The sequence below is a fragment of the Mustela lutreola genome, chromosome 15 (assembly GCF_030435805.1).
Source record: "Mustela lutreola isolate mMusLut2 chromosome 15, mMusLut2.pri, whole genome shotgun sequence".
NCBI lineage: Eukaryota > Metazoa > Chordata > Mammalia > Carnivora > Mustelidae > Mustela > Mustela lutreola.
The window spans coordinates 22,724,806-22,746,651 of record NC_081304.1 but is presented as its reverse complement, the minus strand read 5'-3'; the positions used below and the strand labels follow the sequence as shown (position 1 = coordinate 22,746,651).

The window sequence follows — 21,846 nt, the reverse complement described above, 5'->3', positions numbered from 1 at the left end:
TGACTGATTTCCCTGCGTCCTTCACCAGACCTGATGGAAACAGGGATGGGGTCCCCTTCATCTTGGGATCCCCTTGGGGTCTGCAGCCCCAACTTGGCCCCCAAGGGCCATCGTCTGTTCCCCCTTCCACTTCTCCCCTCCCCTGTCCAAAGAGGACACAGTAGTCGGAGCTACTGGATTTTCTTTAACCTTGGAGTCCTCCCCTAGAGGGAGGAGGGAAATGACTGGAAGCGGCTCTCCCTGCTGGGCTTGGAGCCTGCATCTGGGTCACCCTGTCCCTCACATGCCCCCGTCGCGCACCTCTGTGAGACCACTCTGTGGACGGGGAGCCTGAGATCAGTAGCGCTGCTGGAGGCCGTCAGTCCACCCTCCTTTCCATGATCCCGCTCCTGAGCCCCCCACTGCTTCTCGAGTGACGGAGTATGGGGTCTCTGAGGGTGAGGGGGGAATGAACTGTCTATGGAAATGGGCGCCTTCCCCTCCTGGGGGCTCCTCTTCCTCCAGAAGACAGCTGGGAGGTTTCTTGTGGCAGTCCTGTACCCGCAGCCTCTCCAGTATGCCCTGCCCCCTTCCTGAGGGGTTCCCCGCCCCCCCCCTGCGGGGACCTGGCCATCTCCTTCTTGCCCTGTGTCTCCCCCAAGTCAGTCAGGAGGCAGCTTTGGAGGTCCCCAGTCCTAGGACAGTGCATATTCCTGCGTATGTGTGTGTGTGAAAGTGGGTCATGGTCCGGATTCCAGAGAATGTTTTTCCTGGCAGGCCCCTGAGGGGGTGGCGGGGAGGTGGAGGCCCAGGCAAGGGGCCTGTGCCGCTAGGCAGGCAGAGGCCAGCAGACTGGGTGGTGACAGGGCTGGGGCACTCTGCCAGCACCTCCCAGGCACTGGGGGAGAGAGAGGGGCTGTCACTTGGGGGCACTGATGGGGGGCCGGGACTACCCCGGTCTCGTTTTCCAGCCAGGTTGTGTGTGTATGGGTTTCGTACTGGGAGGAGTCAGGGCTGGGCTCTGGGATAGGCCCAGGTGGGGGTAAAGGCCAATCTGACAGCAGCCATGCCTTTGCTTCCAGACTTCCTGTTGGCCTTCTTCCCTAAAGAGTGGATCTCCTACCACTTCATTTACTCCTCCACCTTGGGCCAGTCTCCTTGATAGGGAAAGTGGCTCTTACCCCCAGATTATCCCCGGTCTCCGGTTGAGGGGGGCCAGGGTTGAGGAGGTGGTATCCTAGCCTCTCAGCTTCCATTTTTCTGCCCCCTCCTCCAGAGTGACCCAGGAGCACCCCTTGGCAGGGCAGCACATTTTGAAGAGCACTGACTAGGGGGATTTCCTTGACACAGGGCTGAGAGCCAGCTCTGTGCTGAGCACCTCCAGAAGTCTCCCCCTAGGCCTTTCCCTGGCTTCCGGCCTCCTTCTCTGAGGGGTCAGGAGTGTCTTCCTCTGACCACTAGGAAATGGGGCAGAGAGGGGCCAGCCAGGTCAGCAGATAGCCTAGATTCTGGGATCCTGAAAGCTGGACTCCAGGTTGGTATTGATCTCTTTCTGGGCTACCTGGGGCAGGATCTCTATTTCCCTGGCAGGGGATTGCCTGCCAGTGAGGATCAACATTTCTCAGGATGGGGGCACTTCTGTTGCACCGGTTGCTCCCCTCGATTGTCCCACCCCATGGTTTGCTCCCTTCATTCGCACATGCACATGCGCTGTAGCTGTGGTTGGGCCAGTAGAGGCACCCCACCCCCTGCCTGCTCCCCAGCACACACAGACCTCCACTGGGAGCTGATGAGCCCCTGGGGGTGGGTTTATACCTGTCACAGTGCCCAGCACCTAACGTTCCAGAGGGGCCAAGCTGAGTGCTTGTGCTGAGTGCTCTATAGGTGATCTCTTTTTTTTTTAAACATTTTATTTATTTATTTGACAGAGAGTGATCACAAGTAGGCAGAGAGGCAGACAGAGAGGGAGGGATGCAGACTCCCTGCCAAGCAGGGAGCCTGATGTGGGGCTCGATCCCAGGACCCTGAGATCATGACCTGAGCTGAAGGCAGAGGCTTAACCCACTGAGCCACCCAGATGCCCCTGTATAGGTGATTTCTCATTGACTACTCATTGTTACTGTTCTCACTCTACAGACATGGAAATGGCTTAGAGGCCTGGGCCCTGATTTGATGTCCCCACTGTGGCATAAGCCTCCAAGCAGAGCTCTGTAGTGCCTCCAGGGAGAGCGAGCCCCTGTGGGGGGCTCTCCTACCAGTTCCCTGGCTGGGGCTGGGAGAAGGGTGAGGGAAGGTAGAAAGGGCATGGGTGTGGTGACCAGAGCTTGGGGCACTCACCCCACTGTGGTCACAGGGAGCCCCAAGGAGGTGGGAGGTGACAGCAGGAACAGCCTTGCGGTGGGGGTGGGGCTGGAGTGGGAGTAAGGCTTCCTGCCCAGGACATGGCCACCGGGCCCGCCTCCGTTGGCTTCTCTAGACCTTGTCAAGGCCACGGAGCTGCCCCTTCAAGTTCAGCAGTGATGGCTTCTTAGCAACTCTGGTGCAACTTTGCATCAGCAATGAGGCTTCTCCAGCTTGCGGGGGGAGTGGGGGCAGCAGAAGTGGTCTGGGGGAGGTGGAACCAACCTTCTGGGGGCCTTTCCCCCCCACTCACCCAGCATGTCTGCCGGAGCCTGTGACCCGAGGCTGTGATCCAGTCCCTGGGACGGAGTGCTCCTTCTAGGGCCCGAGTCCCCCTTCTCTGAGTCCCAGTGTCTCACAGCTGTGCTCCCTCTGCCTCTGTCCCCAGTTCTGGCACAAAGCATGCTTCCACTGCGAGACCTGCAAGATGACACTCAACATGAAGAACTACAAGGGCTACGAGAAGACCCCCTACTGCAACGCGTGAGTCCCCCCCCCCCACCCCCTACTGCAATGTGTGAGTCTCCCCCCTCCCCCATCCTCCCTCCTGTTCGGGGATATTGCCCAGCACTACCGCAGGAATAAGCACTCATCACCTTTAGTCCCACCTGGGCAGGATGAAGTAAGGGCAGCTCATAGGCCCGTTTTACAGGGAGGGAAACTGAGGCTGGGGAAGGGAATGGACTTGCCCACAATGACATGGCCAGTGAGAGGCTGGTTCAGACCCAGTAACCATGCTGCTCTCTGCCAGGCAAGTGTGTTCCCTCCACTGCACCCTACTGCAAGAGAGGGGCCCTTGAGGACACGGTGCTCTGCCCTGTTGTGTTTGCCTTCCCTCATTTCTTTCTCTCCCCTGCCCCCTGTCAGAAGGTCAGCACCCTAGGCTTTGGGGGCTTCTGGCTGTAGCCCTTTCTGATGTTCGCCCCCTGAGAACTGGGGGCAGCCTGCAGGGGCCGTGGCCCCAGGGGCAGATCTCTTCCCTCCTGGCTATAGAATCCTTGTCCTTCCCAACGGAGTTGGCTGGGGCTCTGTTCCTGCTGCACTGGGACCTACTGGGTCCTGCCACCCGTCCCGCTGCAGGGAGGTAGGGAGAGGTGGGGTGTGACTCTATCCGGGACACCCTCTTCCCACCCTGGGCAGTTCCAGAAAATTTACCGCAAGTTGACCCCCTGTGTAGCAAGTGTAAACTCCGCGTGGGGGCTGCCACGTGTGTGTGACCTCACGGCACCCTTGGCAGATGAGGGCTTTAGAAGGTCAAGTCACTAAGTAGTGGCAAAGTGAAAATTCAGAAAAAGCCAGGATCTGACTTGAGTCCTGGCTTTTTCTCAGTCAGGAGGCTCTTCGCAACTGAAGTTCAATAAGGAGGGGAACCATGGGACTTGGCTAAAAGGTCTGGGGGGCTGAAACCCCTTTGAAAGGCTGTCTCTTGCTTGTAGCACCCCAGTCGCCTCTTAACCCCACCGTGTCTTGTCCCTGGGCAGCTTGGACACTGTCCCTTCTGGGTGAGACTGGGGCACTGGGAAGGTTGCCCCTGGGTAGAAGGAGGGTCACAGCCTGGTCCTGGCTCTTCTGCAGCTGCCTCTGCTTTTCTATTAGCTTCCACGGATCCTCTCCCCCCCACCCCCCCAAGGGAAATGGGACATTCTTAGAATTCTTAAGGGCTCACACAAGCCCTGATTCTCTGCCACTTCCTCCCTCCGTTGGGGAGTGGGGTGGGGTTCAGTGAAGCCAGAGGCCAGGGGCAGTTTAACCCCTTCGTGGCTGGACCACATGAAGCTGGATTCTGGGCCCCAAGGCTCCTTTGGGGGCATCTGCTGAGCCTCTGCCCCTCCATGGCCGAAGTGTGGCAGAGCCCCAAGCCTGGCGTGGGTGGCAGGGATGGATGCTTTCTCATGTCTCTGGCTCAGACTCTAGTAGCCTAGAATTCAGTGAGCGATGGGAGTTGGTGAGAGAAATCAGAGGCTTGTCCTTGTTCTCTCCGTATCTTCTCAGCCTAGTGCCAGAGTCCCAGCTTAGCTGTTCTACCCTCTCCCAGAGAGGTCGCAGTAAGTGGGGTGAGGGCTCCTGCAGGTGTTGGGGTCTCCAGGGAGGGGCAGAAGTTGAATCTCTTCCTGGGTGCTATTTCCCCGAGGTTCTTGCCACCCCCCTCCCCACCCTGCCTGAGAAGCAGGTTGGCCCCTCATTCCCCCAGTCCTTTCTCACTTCAGCTGGGAGGGCATATGCTGAGCAGTGGGTCTGGCCCACACACCTGATCTGGTGAGTCCAGGAGAAGCCAAATGTAGTAGGCCTGGCCTGCAGGAAGTACCCTCTGCACCTGTCTCACCTTCAGTTTCTCCCCTGTTATGGATGCCAGGTGTCTTAGGGATGTCTCAGGGATGCTGGCCCCTAGACCAAAGAGGGCGAGCCCCTGCCACGGGCCAGGCCCTGTGCTGACATCCCCTCTCATTCCCTCCTGTTTCCTTTCTGCCTCTGGCCCCATCCTTCAGTGGCATTCAGGTTTCTAAATCTTGGGGTTTCCCAGGGGGTAGCTGTGCTCTCACCCCGCTCCCATCTTTGCCTTGTAGACCTCGGGCCTGGCTTCCTTCCTTCTCAGCTCCTCTGGGTCTCCCCCAGAGGGGCTGCTGATCTCTCCTGGCACTTGGCCAGGGAGTGGGACCGTGCCCCCTCAGTGGGTGAGGGTGTGACTTTGGCGTGCAGGGAGGCTTCTATAGTGTGCCTATTTTTGGCCAGTCCCTGAGCCAGAATCTTGCAGGGGGAGGTGGTCAAGAGAGAAGAAGGCTGGCTGTCATTCCCTGGTGGCTTCTCAAGACTGAGATTTTAAAATGTTCCATAAAGTGACTGTGAGCAGCAAAAAGGCCTCTTCTGTTTCTCTCCCTGCACCAGACTTGTTTCAGGGTTAGACAGGAAAGAGAACTCAGGCGAGAGCTTACAGCCAGCCTGCTGGGCGGTCAGGGGCCCCTACAGATGGGGCCTTAATAAACACGTGCCTCATGCGTATACAGACGCACATGCTTGGGTGTGGGGCCGGGGAGAAATGCCAAGGAGTCAGATGGAATGGGCGGCGTGTGTGTTCACAGCTCCCAGGCACAGCCACTGCTGTGGCAAGGGAGAGGTGTGCCTTTCTGCTTTTGCACAGTGGCTGTAGGTACAAGAACCACCCTCAAATGCTTTCGCGAAACTTTTAGGTAGGTGGGGTGAGCCTGCTGGCTCCCTTGGTTAAAGGATTATTTATGCCCTCGGTTATTTGTTTTGTAAACTATGTTTTGTGTAAGGGGGGCTGATGTGTCCACACCCACAAACCTGCCCCTTTGTCTCCATGCACATAGTCCCGGAATGTGGAGGTCATGGGTGGGTGGGGTGCTCCTCCTTGGGAGCCAGGAGTTCACGGAGGCCGCACACGCCAGGCAGAGAGGGGAACCAGCTTTGGGGGGTGTTGAGTGTGGGAGTGGACATGGGCCGGGGAAGGAAGGGAGGACACTCAGAAGCACCTTCCCCACCTCTTCACTGACTGCAGATTTCCAGATCCTTCTGTCAGTTTCCTTGAGCTGTAAGGTGAGGGGTTGAAGAGGGTGGATGGAGATGGCTGACTCTGGAGAACAAGGGACTGTCGCCCTGCTCCTTCCCTCCGGTGTCCGAGTGTGGGCCTGTGCTCCTGGGGTTGCCGGTTCTAACAAACTGTCCCGAATCCCAGCTACACTTAGGGAGGGGGCATTAGTGGGTAAATCGGGTACTAGGGCCTGGAGTTTTCTACTTCCCTTTTTCCTGCCTCTGATTGGGAACAGTGGGATCAGACGTCCCAGGGAGCAGGTGCAGCGCTGACTGGGAGCGGGAGTGAGAGGGGTGTGTGTGATGTGTGTTTGGAATGGAGAAGGCAGACTCAAAGGGCCAGTACCACTCAGAGAGGTCGGGGCCTTCAGGGACCTCAGGGATTATTTCCTAACCGCCCATTTTAGAGATGAGGAAACTGAGGCCCAGTGTTTGCATGCCTTCCCCACCTTGGCAGAATCATTTCTCTTAATGTACTCTGCCATCAGGGATGGGTACCAGCTTTGAGTTTTTATCCAGTCTCTCATGCCTGAGGACTGGTAAGTTCTTCTTCATGTCTGGCCTTGATCTTTCTGGCTGCTCTTTTTTTTTTTTTTCCCCCTCTGGTCAAACAATGCTTCCTTGTTGCTTCCTGTCCCGACCATTTCAGCCCCTCAGGCCTGGGGGACGGGTGAGAAACTGGGTTAGAAAGGAGCTCCCCCCCCAACATGGGCAGTTTTCCCAGCAGGGGAATCAGCAGCTCCTTCCACAGGCAGGATGTAGGGGCTGGTTTGTTTTTTTTTTTCTTTTGGTAAAACCAAAGGCTCCTTGTTGCTTTTGTTGATGTATTTTTGTTCCTCCCTGAACAAAAAGCTGTGGTTTTTGAAGGGGTGTAAGGCTGGAAGGGGCCAGGTTGCTTGTAGAAAGGGGGAGCGGGCTTTCAGGATCTCTGGTCTATTCTGGTTCTGGCTCTGCCTCTGGAATGCGGCTGAGGGCAGGAGCGGAGCAGGGCTGTGTCCTGTAAGCTATCCCTGTCACCAGTGTGTCTATAGCGGGAGCCTCACCACTTCTCAGCATCCTCCCTGCCCTCCTTGCCCTTCTGAACAGGAAGCTGACTCAGAGGTCCTTAGGGCAAACCCAGGAGAGGCAGAGGACCCTTCTCCCACAACCATGCAGGTCACTCTCCCCTCTTGAGACACCTGCTTTAGAAAAGTTTTTTTTTTTTTTTTTAAAGATTTTTATTTATTTATTTGACAGATCACAAGTAGGCAGAGGCAGGCAGAGGAGGTGGGGGAAGCAGGCTCCCTCTGATGCGGGGCTTGATCCAAGGACCCTGAGATCATGACCTGAGCTGAAGGCAGAGGCTTAACCCATTGAGCCACCCAGGCGCTCCTGCTTTAGAAAAGTATTGAGTAAGTGGCTTCTGACTGTCCACCAGCCTTCGGACTCCCAGAGGGTCTCATAATGACCAAGCTTAGGAACTGGTTGGGCTTGAAAGATAAAGTACTTTGCTCAAGACCCACCCTGCCAAGTGCATCTTTCCCCAGAGCTCTGGGAGCTAGCGGTCTAGGGTCCATCTGAGAGAGATGTCAGCCTCCCCCTAGATGGCTGGGGCCCTTGTGGGGAGGGGGAGTGCCCTAGGCAAGGTCTTTGTCCTTGACACTGAGCATCAGTTTCTTTATCTGTTAAATGGGCACGATGATAATGCCTGCCTTTTCTAGCCCAAAGCCTTGTGGCGGATTTCAAGAGAGACGGGGCACAGGACATAGTCTTATCAAGAAGTCACTTGGTGTGCCTGTCAATTCTCCTAGAGGTCCTCGCTGCTGCCAGCCACTGCCTGATTGGCCTGCTGTTCCCTGTCCTTGCCCTCATAGCTGCTAGATCCCTTTCCGTGGTCTCCCGCTCTACCCCCAAAGCTTCCCCTCCTAGTGGACTTGGGCTGTCTCCATGCACTTCTCCTCCCCAGAGCAGCTGATGGCAGTTGTCAGAAGTGGGGAGGGACATAACTGAGGGCCCACTGCTGGGAGAAAGAAACAAGGGGCTGGGTGCAGCCTGGCCCACAGAAGGGACAAAGAACAGCTGCGCTCTGTGCCGAGCTCCAGGTAGGGTTGGAACACCCAGTTCTTCCCACCCTGGCCCCGGGCTGTTGGTGGGGCTGGGGTCCCAGCAGGGTCACTAGCTGAGGTGGTAACCCCTCATGACCTCAGTGGCCTCAGCGCCCTGCACTGGCTTCCACGCACATCTGTTCATCCCGACTGGGATCTGCGGGTGATGGGTGGGAAGAGCTCCAACCTGAGAAGATGGGAATCCCTGAGAGAGGGATGGATAAGGTAGAATTTCCAGCAATTATCTCTGGAAGCAGGTCAGATCAGTTGCAGGCTTCTTGGAAGGCAGTAGTGTGGGTGGGGGAAGGGCACAGCATCCACATTTGTGCATCCTCACCCCCACCCCAAAACACACTCGTGGCACCTGTCTTCCTCACTGACACTGTCTGCGAGGATCCTGAGTTTGCAGCCTCCTGGTGTTGCCCTCCTGGGTGTCCTCAGCCACCCTCGCATCTGCGCCTCTACCCCCCACCCCCACAGCCTCTCTCAGTCTGCTTCTGCTCCGCTCTCCTGCCTGGAGCTGAGGATGGGGTTGCCATGGGAACCTGAAGCGCAGTGAGCAGGGGAAGGGAAAGGCAGGGTTGTCTCGTCAGGGGCCCAGGGCTGTGGGGAGGGGACAGGTTTGACCCAGCAGGAGGAGGAAATATCTGCCTGCCCTCCTCTGGTCCAGGGTTGGGGTCCAGGAGGCGGTGGGCTAAGAGATTAGAGGTTCTGGAGCTCCTCTTTAATCTATTTAATCTGATGCAGGATTAAAATCTTCCCCATCTTTCCCCCTACCTTCCCTCCAGATTAAGCTGCGTGAGCATCTAGGCTGGTCTCCCCTTCCCTTCTGATGGGGTTGGCTGTGGGGGGCTGAGATCTGGGGGTCATGGTGGTTCCAAAGTGAAGGTTAAACACCTGACTGTCCCATCCAGAGGCCCTTGCTGCATGTTGCAGGGGTGGGAGACTGTCCTGATACTGCTCTGGTGCAGCGTCAGAGACAAGGGACCCACTGGCCCCTGTATCTCAGAGACATGCGCCACTGCGAAGGGCCCGTCTCTGTATTCTGTGGGTGTGAGGAACAAAGGAACCTCATAACTGCAGATTGGGGGGGGGCATGTCATCCGCCTGTGTCGGGCTGTCCTTGGGCCACCAGAACTGGCACTCCATGTTAACCTTGGACATTCAGGCAGATGGGAAAGCCCAGGTGTGTAGACTGGCTTGGGAGCACGTGTGTTTGCTGCCCGCCACCCTTCCCCACCCAGAGCTGAGTGACATCATCTGGAAACTGACCAGAGCTGCCCGGGAGGTCTTCCCCTTGGTCCCCCTGCTTTAGGAGCCCACCTCTCTTCTCTGCCAGTGATGCTCTCCTCTCCACACTCCCTACCCCGTGACACCTGCAGTACCTGCGGACACCTTCCACCTTCTAAAGGGCCCCGATGTGGTGGGAGGGTCCTGTCTCGAGGCTTCCCTCCTAGGCCATCAGGGCCAGCCAGTTCTGCTAGAGATCCGAACTTGGATCCCTCCTGCCGGTCTCTTTCTAATCTCCAGAAACAGACTCCCAGTGGGCCCTCCCTTTTTCTGGAACTGCGGAGGAATTTTGAAGGGAGCACTTGTGCTGTGGGTGGCCGAGCTTTCCTGCGGTAGCCTTAGCCCCGCCAGCTGTAGGCACCTGTGTTTACTTTTCTGTCCTCTCCCTCCCTCGCTGCTGGAGGAGCAGAGGGCTCAGCCTAACTGGGAGGCAGGACCCAGGTGGAGCAGTGGAGGCTGGGGGAGGGGCACAGCTGGGAGCACCTGGGTCCTGGACAGTGAAACTAGCCCAGGAAGAAAAAGGAATGCTGAACTCACCCAGCGAGTCCGCGGCAGGGCCAGAGCCCAGCTCTGTGTCCATTCTAGTCACACCCCCCACCACTGACCTTGGTTTAGTTCTGCAAACCCCAGTCCTGCCCTTCACAAGTGGTGGCTCGGGGAAGTCATGAGTTCACAGGTAGCTCTTGCTCAGGGCGCCTCCCCTCTCCCCCCAGGAATCTTCCAGCTTTGGTGAGCACACAGTAGGAGGCCACCTCTAGGGCCTGTCGGCCAGACCAGCCAGGGTTGAACTTACTGGAAGGAGGTGCTCCATTGCTTACCTGAGGACAGTCTGTGACGCGGCGATCTGCAGGTGGTCACGGTTGTGGTGAGGTGTCCGTCACCCAGGGCTGCAAATGGCCAGACCTCAGCTCCTGCTCAGAGAAGCCGCTAGCCAACCCTTGAGGTATCTGGAGCCCATGTGGACCCGCAGCCGTTTCCCATTCCAGCACATTCCCACAGAGCAGTGACTCAGGGCTGCCGTTCCTCTAGCTGGTTTGCTGGGGACCTTTGGCATGACCAAGGGGGACATGAGAGACTTGAGTTCTAGTCTTGACCCAGCTTTAGTGCCTGGTGGAAAATCATTTATCCAACACACGTTTGTTAACACCAGGTTCTGTTTGAAGGAGTTTGGGATAAATCTGTGGACAAAAGAGACCAGAACCCCTCACATCATGGAGAAGTAGAGAGAAGACAAGAAACCAGTGATAAATAAATGAATTATGAAATCAGCTAAGTGCTAAGTGCCTTGCATCACAACACTGTTTCCTCTTCTGGGAATTGAGGGGACACGACCTGCCTGATCCTGGAGGTCACTGTGGGTTTCCCTCTAAGGGCTGCCCTAGCTCCTGTTACCTCCAAGCCAGTCCTCTTTCTGGGGCACAGGCTCCTGCTCTGCCCTATGTCTGGGATCGGGAGGGTTTGGTTCAGGATGCTGGGCCCTGGGAACATGGGGTACAAATTTAGACGCCATGACTTACTGGCCCCGTGCTTTGGCCACATTGTTTAACTTGTCTGAACCTCAGTTCTCCCTTCTGTCAAAGCAGGAAAAAAGGGCATTTGTGGGGATTTGATGAACTGAGACACTGGGCACAGATCAACCATTGTTAGAGCGTTACCTGTCACTTGAGGGCCTCAGGCTAATTTTCTGATGTCAAACCAATGTCTCACCTACCTTCCAGTTAAGTAAGACCACGTTAGCCCTTCATAATACCACTCTGGACTGTGTGCTTTTTCTCTCTTACCACCTCCTCCAGGAAGCTCCCCCACATCCCCTCCGCCCCCCGGATATGCATGTCCCATTCCCTTTTACTACTATTTTTTTTTTAAGTTTTTATTTTATTTTATTTATTTTTTTAAAGGTGTTATTTATTTATTTGAGAGAGATCACAAGTAGGCAGAGAGGCAGGCAGAGAGAGGGGAAAGCAGGCTCCCCACTGAGCAGAGAGCACGATGTGGGTAGGGTTTGATCCCAGGACCCTGAGATCATGACCTGAGCTGAAGGCAGAGGCTTAACCGACTGAGCCATCCAGGCGCCGCTAAGTTTTTATTTTAATCACCCAGTGCTCATCACAAGGGCACTCTTTAGTCCCCATCATGTTTTTCACCCATCTCCCAACCACCTGCCCCCTGGTTAGCTAGCCATAAGTTTGTTCTCTGGAGTTAAGAGTCTGTTTCTTGGCTTGTCTCTCTCTTTTTCCCCTTTGCTCGGTCTGTTTCATTTCCTTTCTCCTTTACTTCTGTCTCCACATCCCTCCTGCCCTTCCTCTGCTTGGTTGGTCTCCATTTCTACCTTTAGCTGGATGCTTTGTTCTGGCTGCCGGCTGGTGGGGCTGTCCTGGGCAGCCCAGGCCTCTCAACCCTGCTGGATGCTAGATTCTAAGACATGGATTCTCTCCAAACAAGGGCCATCTGAAACCCTCAGACACTGTCCCCAGGGCCTTCCATTGGCTCAGGACAGCTCTCCATGGCCAGCCAGCCCCTCAGGTCTGATATGTTTTCCTGGTTCGGCCCCGGCCAAGTCTGAGACATGCTTGCCCCCCCTCAGCCAAGGCTGGTACACATCGTGGTCCTGTTGCTGAACAGGGCAGGGGCTGCCCATGGATAAGAGGAAGTTTCCAGGAGACTCAGGCCTGTGAGAAGCCCAGAGGTTCCTACCCCTTCCCCAGAGTGACCTTCACTCTTTCTTTCTGTTCCTCAGACACTACCCCAAGCAGTCCTTCACCATGGTGGCTGACACCCCGGAAAACCTCCGCCTCAAGCAACAGAGTGAGCTCCAGAGTCAGGTGAGGGGGCGGGGCAGGCCCTACGGCCTGGCGGGGAGCGTGGGGTGTTGTAACCCCTGGGTTTGGCAAGGGCTGCTTCCTTCTCCCTGCTGTGGTTACTCAGCAGGGCCGAGGTGCTGAAATCCTGGCATTTGCCATGTCTCCCTGCCCCCACCCCTGCTCCTGGTTACTTCATATTTCCTGACCTTATCAAAGGAGTGGAGGAAGTGGGTTCGGGAGGTATGGGTGTCTGACTCTCTCTGCTCCAGAAATTTCTTGTGGGGCCTCTGAAGCCCGTCTCCTTCAAGAAGCTGTTCCCTTCTCCCTCCTTTCCACTCATACCCCTCCTCAAAGGAGAGGACTCACCTCTCCAGGCTCATGCCATCGGAGGTCCGCCCTCCCTTTATGGCCATGTCTCCAAAGCCCCTCAGAGGGCAGGCTGCAAAGAGGGTCTCCCCTGGGGACTTGTCCTACCTTTGTCTCCTTGGGCCTGATTTTTGGAGCCTGTGCTTTGTGGGGAGTGGGGTACATGCCGCTGTGTTGGGGGGGAGATGGGTTCTTGTCCAGGCAAGACTCTGAATTTAGGGGACAGTGAGGAATAAGCAAAGAATCCAGAGCCCTGAGCCCTGAACAGGACATTCTATCTGGAGGTCTGGGAGGGCTTCTGGGACCAACCTGGCCTGGACTTTCGAGGGAATGGGGCTTCTACAAAGACCCCTTGAGGGACTTAGCCAAGTGGGCAGGGTGCCCAGGGCCAGGAAAATGTTGCTGGCAGAGGATCCCTCTGGGGCCACAGGGGAGAATCTCTCCTGATCCCCCTGGAGTGGGCTTCCTGCTCTCCGGCGTTTACAGGACCTCTCTAGGTCCCTGTGTCCCAGGAGGTCCTGTGAAAGAGAACCAGCCCTGTGCTCTCTAGGGCTTTACCTGTGTCCTCTGGCAGCTGGGAGGAAGGTGCTGTTTCTGTGGTACAGATGAGGAAACAGCCCAGAGACATGAGAGGACTTGCTAAGATCATACGGGGTAGCAGCACGGGTGGGAAGACTGTTGACTGCTCCGGTCTTGAGTGCCAAATGCCTTGGGCATCTGAGTGCCCTTAGTTCTCACGAGCCTGAGACCTTGGCAGGATCACCCCCACTCCAAGGAAGAAGGAAGGGATCCTACGGACTTTGAAGGCCGGTTTGTCGAATCCTGAGACTTGCGTTCTTTCCAGTTTTCCACCCAACTCCCTCAGGAGAACTTATCTCTACCTTGATAATAAACACGTTAGTTCCTGGTGCTGCTGAGAATTATAGCTTAGTACAGTGCTTATAGTTACTTTTTGCCTCATTCATCCTTGACCCCACTCTGGGTAACCATCAGATGGGGGAATGCAGGCTTTGCCTGTTGACACGCACAGTGAGTGAAGTTTCAGGATCCGGACTCTGGTTTTTCCACTCCCAAGTACAGTGATATTGACCATGTACAGTCCCGGTGAGGTGTGAGGCGTAAGCCTCGTGCGTGTCCCACAATAGCTGGGAGCAAGTAGGGGAAGCTGGTTTTTCCCTAGGCGGCAGCTTGCAGCTGCCAGCCCGGATGCTGACCCTGCCGGGCGTGAAACCCACAGTTGGCGGGGAGCTGGTATGGACACCAGACCTTGCCTGCAGAGAAGGGCACGGGTGGTCCAGCTGGCAGGAAGAGGGGCTGAGGCAGCCCTGGGGCCTGGACCGGGTCTGCACAGGGAAGATTTTGGCCAGACTCTAGCTGGCTGCTGACGACCACCCGGGACTCCCTCATCCTGGAGAGGCGCCCCCTCATCCTGGAGAGGGACCCCCTGGGGCCAGAGGTGGAGGGGGCTTTGGGGAGTGTGCAGGCCACAGCATCTAGGGTAACCTGGACTCACTCCACAGCTTGAGAGGGGCAGTCAGACCCCCAAGTGGTGGGGGCCCCAACAGGGGAACCTGGAAGAAGAGATGTGGGAGGGGCTGTCAGGTGTTTGGAAAGGTGCAGCTCCCAGAGGTGTGTGAGAGTGTGTGCACACACTCAGGCAGAGGCGCGCGCACACACACACACACACACACACACCCCTACTCTCAAGAGGAGAAATTCAAACCCTGTTAATTCCCTTAGCTTTTGTCAGTCCCACAAAGGCACGGCTGTAGCCCTTTCTGGCCCTGGAACCAGATCCCTGAGGGGTGGGGTATGTAGGAGGAAGCAGCAGGAGCTCAGGCTCCCCTGTGCTCTTCAGGCCCCCTCTGCCCCACCTCTGCTCGCTGCTCCCCAGGGTCTGGACTTCTGCTTGCTTCCTGGGCCTCCAGGCCCCTGTCTCTGGTTGGCAATTTTGGGCAGTGCCCAGGAATCTGCATTTTGACTGCCCTGGTGATTCTCATGAGCCTTTTGGACTTACTTTGTGAGACTTAGAGCCAGATTTGAGAGGGGCAGGCAGGAAGCTGGGGCTCACCTTGCTTCTGCTCTGAGCAGAGGGGTGGGGGCGTTAGGGAGTCAGGGCTCTGCACTGAGGACACGGCTCTAACCTGCGTTGGCCTCTAACCTGCATTGGGCTCCTGGGCCTGGAAGCTGGGGTAGGCAGCAAGGATAGAGGCGGGGGCCCTGTCTTCTTTGCAAGTGTGGGTCTGTGGTCTGAGCCTGGCTGCTTTCCTCTCCTAGCTTTTTTCAGAACTCCCTGGTAAAATGGAGACAGCGAACCCCAGTTGCCTAGTGGTTGGGGGCTGTGCTGATGGCACTGAGGTTTGGAAGAGCTGAGTGGGCCTGTCCGGGGGTGGTGACAGGTTCTGGTTCCTGTGGCTCCTGTGGGGGCAGGGCTGGCTAGAGCAGCTTGTGGCTGGCGGGAAGGGAAGTGGGAGCCTCCTCTGCCTACCATGCCCCACCCCACCAGGGTGTCACTTGGGCTCTTTCCAGGGCCCCTTCCTGACCTGTATGCGTGTGTCCCAGCCCTCCTCAGTCTCTGGAAGCTGCCAGTGCTAGTTCAACTTTATTTGTTTTCCTGTGTCTAGATTGGTTCCCAAAGTGGTACTTTGGGTGTCTGGGACACCTGGAGCCTCCCCTGTGGGGGAGGTAACCACAGAACTGACCAGAAATGACCCTGTGGGTGGTCCTGCCCAGGCCTGGCTGAGGCAGGGAAGCGTAGGCTGGGGCCCCAGCTGCATCCCCTCCCCAAGGCAGCTCTCCCTCCCCCAGCTCCCAGCTGAGTAGAGGCAACATCCATGTGGCCCCCAGAACCCAGGCAGAAATTCAGGGAGAATAAATCTCTCTTTCTTGTTTTCTTGCCCCCATCGTCCCCCCTGTGGCGCTGTACAGTCCCAGGCATTGGACAGTGTGGTCTGTCCAGCATACCTGGTGTTACTCTGACCTGAGCCTGCTAAAGGTCAGATCCTGGGTCCGCCACCCTAGCTGTGTGACCTTGGGGGGGGGGGGGACTGTTTCACCTTCCTGAGCCTCAGTGCCTTCATCTGTAAAATGGGGGTTACCTTTCTCCAAAAGTTGTTGTGAGGATATAGCAGATGTTATGAAGGACCTAGAACATCATTAGGATATAGAGGATTTTAGTGTGGAGTAAGCATTTAGAGCAGTTCCTGGCTAGAGTCAGTACTCAATCAGTGTTCACTAGTTAACTATTATCTTAGAAAGGGGAGGAAGTAGAGCCTGGGCTCAGTGAAGCTGGGGAGTAGACACTGACCTTTTGAAGATTGCTTCCAACTGATCTTCATTCGCTCTCCTCCCCATCTGTGTCTTAATTTTCAAGCTGGTTTCTTTTCTGTTAGAAGGAGGTAAGTTACACAGTATGTGGGCCTGGCATATAGTAGACACACAGTAAGCACTGTATTTTCTTTTTTTTCCAAAAAAGAAATGGCACTGTATCCCGCCCCACCCAAATTTTCTGGTTTTGTTTTGTTTTATACTGGTTTATTTAGGAGAAAAAATTTTTTGTTCAAGTCATGATCTTTGCTCTTATGTTGGGTCAGCAAAACAGTGACTTTCTTTTTTTTTTTTTTTTTTTTTTTTTTAAAGATTTTATTTATTTATTTGACAGAGAGAGATCACAAGTAGGCAGAGAGGCAGGCAGAGAGAGAGAGAGGAGGAAGCAGGCTCCACGCTAAGCAGAGAGCCCGATGTGGGACTCGATCCCAGGACCCTGAGATCATGACCTGAGCCGAAGGCAGTGGCTTAACCCACTGAGCCACCCAGGTGCCCCAAAACAGTGACTTTCTAAATTGTGCTGTCTGTTTGATATTTTGTGTCTATTCAAGTCCCCCATCATGCACGCCACAAACACTTACTTGTACCTACTTTGCTGGGATAAATAATGAACAAGATAGACCCAGGGAGTTATTAATAAACACGTGTAGAGAAAGTGGAGCCTCCAGGGCCCTGTTTGGTGGGTGGGAGGAGCCTCGGCCTCAGACCTGGCCCTGCGTGGGGAATTTCCAGAATGGGCGGCCCAGGCAGCTCCCAGACATAGAGTCATCTGTCCCCAGAGCAGAGTTGCCCCCTGTCCCTACCCACAACTGGGTTGAATGACCTTAGGCAGGTTTCCTCCCTGAGAGACCAGCCCCCACCACATCCTGCTGAGCCATCCCAGGTGAAGGCAAACACTCCTGCTTGGGAGACCAGAGAACCCTGAGAGAGGGGCTCTGGGTAGGGGCCTCCCCTACACTCCCTGGCTGTCTACCTTTCACTTTTGCCACCCACTCCAGCCCCAAAAGGCCTCACAGAGAATCTTCCTCACCTTGATCTTCATAGTTGAGATCTGCAGGTACTTAAACATGATCACAAACTCCAGAGCTGGGTAGGTTTTTAGAGATCAGCTGGACAGTCCCCTCCCCCCCCCCCAGCTCAGTCCAGAGAGGGGGACGGATTTGCCTAGTGACACACAGCCCTGAGGGGCTGACCTCCCTTCAGCCCTTCTGCATCCCGCTTCCACCCCAGCTCCGCCCTATCTGGTGGCCTGTGCCAGGAGTGAAACACATTCTCCTTCCCCAGCAGGGAGGGAGAGGCAGTTCCTGAGCCTGGGAACTAGCTGACATCATTGTAGTGTCGCCATGGCAATTATTCCCCTGGATTAGGGACCTGACCCTTACAGGGCCAGGAAGTGGAGGAAGGAGTGGGGGTCTGGCACGTGGTCAGCACTTGAATGTTGACAAAGCACTTCCACACTTGCCCTCAGCAGCAGATGTGGAGCCCGGCCTTGCTTCAGGATGCTCCAGGACTCATTGACTGTGTTCAAGCCACTGTCTGTAGTTGGCGCCACTGACTGGAATGGGTGGTGCTATCCCCATTTTACAGATTGCAAATGGAGGCTCGAAAGGTGAAGTCATTTGCCCAAGACCGCCTGGCAAGTGCGAGACTGAGCACCGGTTAGGACCAACTCCCTCTAGCTGTTTGCCCATGCTTGGCATGGGAAGCCTCCTCCCCATATTTTAACTGATTCCTCTTACAGCTCTTTTATGGATGGGGAAACCGAGGCCAGAGGCCTTGGATTTGGGGCTTGTGCATCAGGAGCTGTATTTTTCTGACTCCAGTGCCACCTTCTCCCTGATGCTCCTTTCCCAAAGAGTCTCCCTGCCCTCAGCACTAAAGGTCACCACACTGTTCCAGGGCTTTCTGGAAGAGTTGATGCTGGGGGCAGTTCTGGGCCCTTGGGGGTGGGTCAGTCCATGTATTACTGTGTTAACTTGCAGTCTGGATTAGAATGAAGGGGCTTGTTTAAAATAAATAAATAAACAGGGGTGCTTCTGAGACCTTGTAGGATCGAGAACACCTTGGGTGGATAAGCTGGGCTCCAGAGGATGAACAAGGACCTCTGACCCCTGGGCGGTGTGCCGAGGAACTCGTGGGTGTGGCCGGATGAACCCGAGAGTGTTGTCCTGGGTTGGGTCAGGGTGCAGCTCAGCGGTGTGGCCAGGTGACTCCTGACTCCACGCCTGCGAGCTGCCTGGGCATCCTATCCTGGAAACTCCCGAGGCCCTAGGCCTCATGTCCTGGGCTGACCTGCTTCTAGGACAGTGCGCACACACACACATACACACACACACACACACCCGGAGGCAATCCAGGCAGCTGGTGGGGCTGGAACAGCTGGTGGCTCAGGAGTGGACAGTGAAGTCTCTGGAAACCAAGGAACTGTTCTGTGTCCCATGGGCATTTCTAGCCTCCATTCCATTCTTTAAAACCCCCTGGGGAGAATGAGATATTTTTCATATTTCAATTCCATTAGCGTTCGGGAAGTCCTTTCTTAGGTCTGACTCGAGTCCCTCTGGTACTTGAGTTTCCATGAATTTCTCAGGAGAGGAAGGCAGTGTTGGAGGGTAGGGTTCTTTCCCGGAGCTTGGAACCCTGTTCCGAAGTCCTGTCTCTGCCCCCACCGATGTCATCTACTCATGTGGCATTGACCTTAGAAGCAGGCCGGGCAGGCTCCAGGAAGCCGCCGGGCCCGTCAAAGGCTCATTGATGGAGTCCTTCCGAGTGGCTGTCTCTCCGCCCTCCCTTCCGGGTGCCGGCTTTGTCACTTGGCACAGCCTTTGCTCAGCTGGGCGCTTCCAAGACTTCTCCGGGTTCTCGGTGGGTCGGGCCATATTCTGGCTAGGGTGAGGGCTGGGGCAGCCTTTGGAGCTCTGGAAAGTACCTTCTTCCTATAGCTTTCACATAAGATAGGTTAGCGGGGAGAGGTCAGGAGTCAGGCAGCCGAGAGTTTGCACCCTGGTGATTCTGGACTTGATTTCCAAGCTGTATGACCTTGGCAGGGGGTTTTGCCTCTCTCTGGCTTAATTTCTTTATCTGCAAAACGGAGCTTGCAGACTTACTTGTGATAATTCATGTAAAGCACTTGGCACTCAGAAGGCACTGAATACATTTCCGTGGGTTATTGTTAGTAGTCAAACACTTTTTGGCTAAGCCTCCTGCTTTGACTTCGGGGTGCGGGGGCGGTGAACATCACTGCAGGGAATTTCTGGTCAGGGTCTCCATCCTGGCTGGTTGTTCCGTCAGAGGTGGCCGTGGGCAGGAGTCCTCTGCTGCCCCTGTCTTGACGCTAATTTTTCTCCCCAACTTGGTCCTCCAGGTGCGCTACAAGGAGGAGTTCGAGAAGAACAAGGGCAAAGGGTTCAGCGTGGTGGCGGACACGCCCGAGCTCCAGAGAATCAAGAAAACCCAGGACCAGATCAGTAACGTACGCTCCCTTGCCTGCTGTGGGACCCCCACTGCCTCGCGTCCCCCGGCCCAACTGGGTGACAGCTGTCACGAAGGAAGGAAGGGTCTAGGCTTCCCACTTGCCTTTTTTCTGTGCACCCCCATATTCCCCCATCCCACCCTGGGCCCACATGGCACTTCTACTGGAAAAGCACTCAGCTTTTGTACAGGGAGGGCCTGTGTGCTGAAGCTCTCCCCACCCTCTCTAAAGTGCCCCCCCACCGCGGCTATGGTGGGCGTCAGGGTCCAGACGGACTGTTTGTCAGAGCACAAAGGTCATAACTGGGTGGCTGGCTAGGTGGGGAGGGGCCGGCCCCCCTTTCGTCTGTCTCTGGGTGCTGATACTGCAGTATTTCCTCCCTCCCTCGGCCTCCACCCCCACCTCGGCTTGCTCTTCCTTCCTGTGTAAAAACCCCAGCTGGCTTTGTTGGCTGGCCGGTCCCCCGGGCTAGGGATGGTCGGCGTGTCTGGAGGTGGCGGCACTGGGTATAGAGCGTGGGTGGTCGATCTCTCGGGGCCGTGGCACCTGTGGCCGGGGAATAGGCATTGGTATCCTGCCTTGCAGAGCCACTGACCTGCAGTCTGTGTATCTGAGTTTGCAGGGAAGCTGCCTGGGGCGGGGGTGGGGGGGTTGGGGCACATGCTATGAACCTGGGCTGCGGGGCCCCAGGGCCCCGTGGCCCCATGGCCCAGGGTCCCAGGGCACAGAATAGCAGTGTGTGCCCAGCCAGTCTTGTTGGGGCGGGCGGGGGGGTGGTGGCGGCGGTCCTACAAATGAAGGCCTGGGCAAACGGTTGTCTTTATGACTAGAACAGAAAGGAGTCGGCAGGTTGCCCGAGGTCACTTGGGGTGGAGGGTCTGGGATTCAGGCAGGCTCCCCTGGGGCACCCATCTCCCCGCCCCCCCTCCCAGCCTCCAGAGCCCTCCCCCAGCCTCCTTGGTGGCACTGTGCTTAGAGTGACTCTGCAGTGGCTCGCATGGGTTCCAGGGCAGGGGCTTAGGGCCAGGAGAACCAGTCAGGTCCAAGTCAGTGGCTTTTAGACTTTGCAACCTACGATACAACATACATTTCACATGATGACCCACCAAACAGGCTTGCTTATTTATTTAGAGAGAAAACCGACTCAGAGCTTTCCTTGAAGAGTCCTTGGAGAGGATTCAGATATTTTCTGTTCTATTTTATCTTGTAAAGATGCTTGCTGCAGACTTAACTAAATGAGTAACTAAGTGGGTTTTGCAACAAGGCCGTTGACCTATGGTTTGAAATTTGTGGCTTGAGGAAATGGAGAGCTTCCCTTGGGCTAGAAGAGCTCAAATTCACCCCCCCACCACCCAGACACACACACTCTCTCTCTCTCTCTCTAGTAAAACCTGTTTCAGTTGCTTTATAAGCCAGGATCTGGCCTCGTACCCTAGAGTTTCCCCAAGGATGCTGCCCAGACTCTTTGAAGGGTAAAGAGGGTTAAAGGTCTGTGTCTTCCAGCTCTCCACATGACAAGTGGGAGGGAGGGTGAAAGCCTTGGGCAGTGGGGAAAACGTGGAATGGCTCGCAAAGCTGGAGTCTTGACTCTCCAGGCCTCTGTGGTGTTTCCATTGCAAGGACACGTGCTTTCATCTACAACCCCAGTTCCCCGGCACATTTACTCATTTCTTTTTTTTTTTTTTTTTTTTTTTTTTAGATTTTATTTATTTATCAGAGAGAGAGAGGGAGAGCGAGCGAGCACAGGCAGACAGAATGGCAGGCAGAGGCAGAGGGAGAAGCAGGCTCCCTGCTGAGCAAGGAGCCTGATGTGGGACTCGATCCCAGGACGCTGGGATCATGACCTGAGCCGAAGGCAGCTGCTTAACCAACTGAGCCACCCAGGCGTCCCCATTTACTCATTTCTTCCAGCCTGTGGCTTTTAGAGGCAGAAGACAAGCGAGCCCAGTCATCCCTGCCTCCCTTACTGGAAGGTTTCCAGAATATTCCATACCCAGTTATTGGAGGTGTTAACATGTGAGGAGCTCTGGTAACTGAACTCACTGTGGCCAAGACATCTACACCTAAGGTGATAACCATCTTATCATTAACCACAGGGCTGCCATTAGCTGATTGTCCTTTGCTCGGAGGTGGGGGAGGTGGCTTGAACCTGACGGGGTTCTGCTTTTTGCAGCTTTAGCTGGGATGTCTGAGGTGTGACCACAAAGCTGGAGGGCTCTCAGTTTTAGTGAACCCAGTTAGTCTGTCAGATGTGGCCTCAGTAAATGACTGTACTAAAATCACATGGGAGAGGTTTTTTTGGTCTTGTTTTGTTTTAAAGATTTTATTTATTTATTAGAGAGATAGAGAGTGCACACACAGGGGAAGAGGAGCAGAGAGAGAGAATCTGTGGCAGAGTCCTGGACTGAGCACAGAGCCCGATGTGGGGCTCAATCTCACAACCTTGAGATTATGACCTGAGCCCAGACCAAGAGTCAGGCACTTAACCAGCTAAACCACCCAGATGTCCCGATGTGGAAAGGTTTATTGACAATGCAGGCCCACAGGCCGGCTCCTCATAGGCTGCCTAACTCAGCATCTCTGG

At 55.6% G+C, this 21,846-nt stretch overlaps 1 protein-coding gene across 2 annotated transcripts in view; it reads left to right on the top strand.

Moving 5' to 3' along the window:
• The window catches only part of LASP1 (LIM and SH3 protein 1), a 37,938-nt gene that overhangs the window by 4,518 nt on the left and 11,574 nt on the right, over positions 1–21,846 (top strand). The window contains exons 2-4 of one of the 2 annotated variants that reach the window (XM_059147310.1): positions 2,768–2,862; positions 12,037–12,121; positions 19,155–19,262. In XM_059147310.1, the coding sequence (XP_059003293.1) occupies positions 2,768–2,862; positions 12,037–12,121; positions 19,155–19,262 (288 nt within the window). Of the gene's footprint in view, positions 1–2,767; positions 2,863–12,036; positions 12,122–19,154; positions 19,263–21,846 lie in introns of those variants that run through there. The other variant, XM_059147311.1, reaches the window with a different exon arrangement.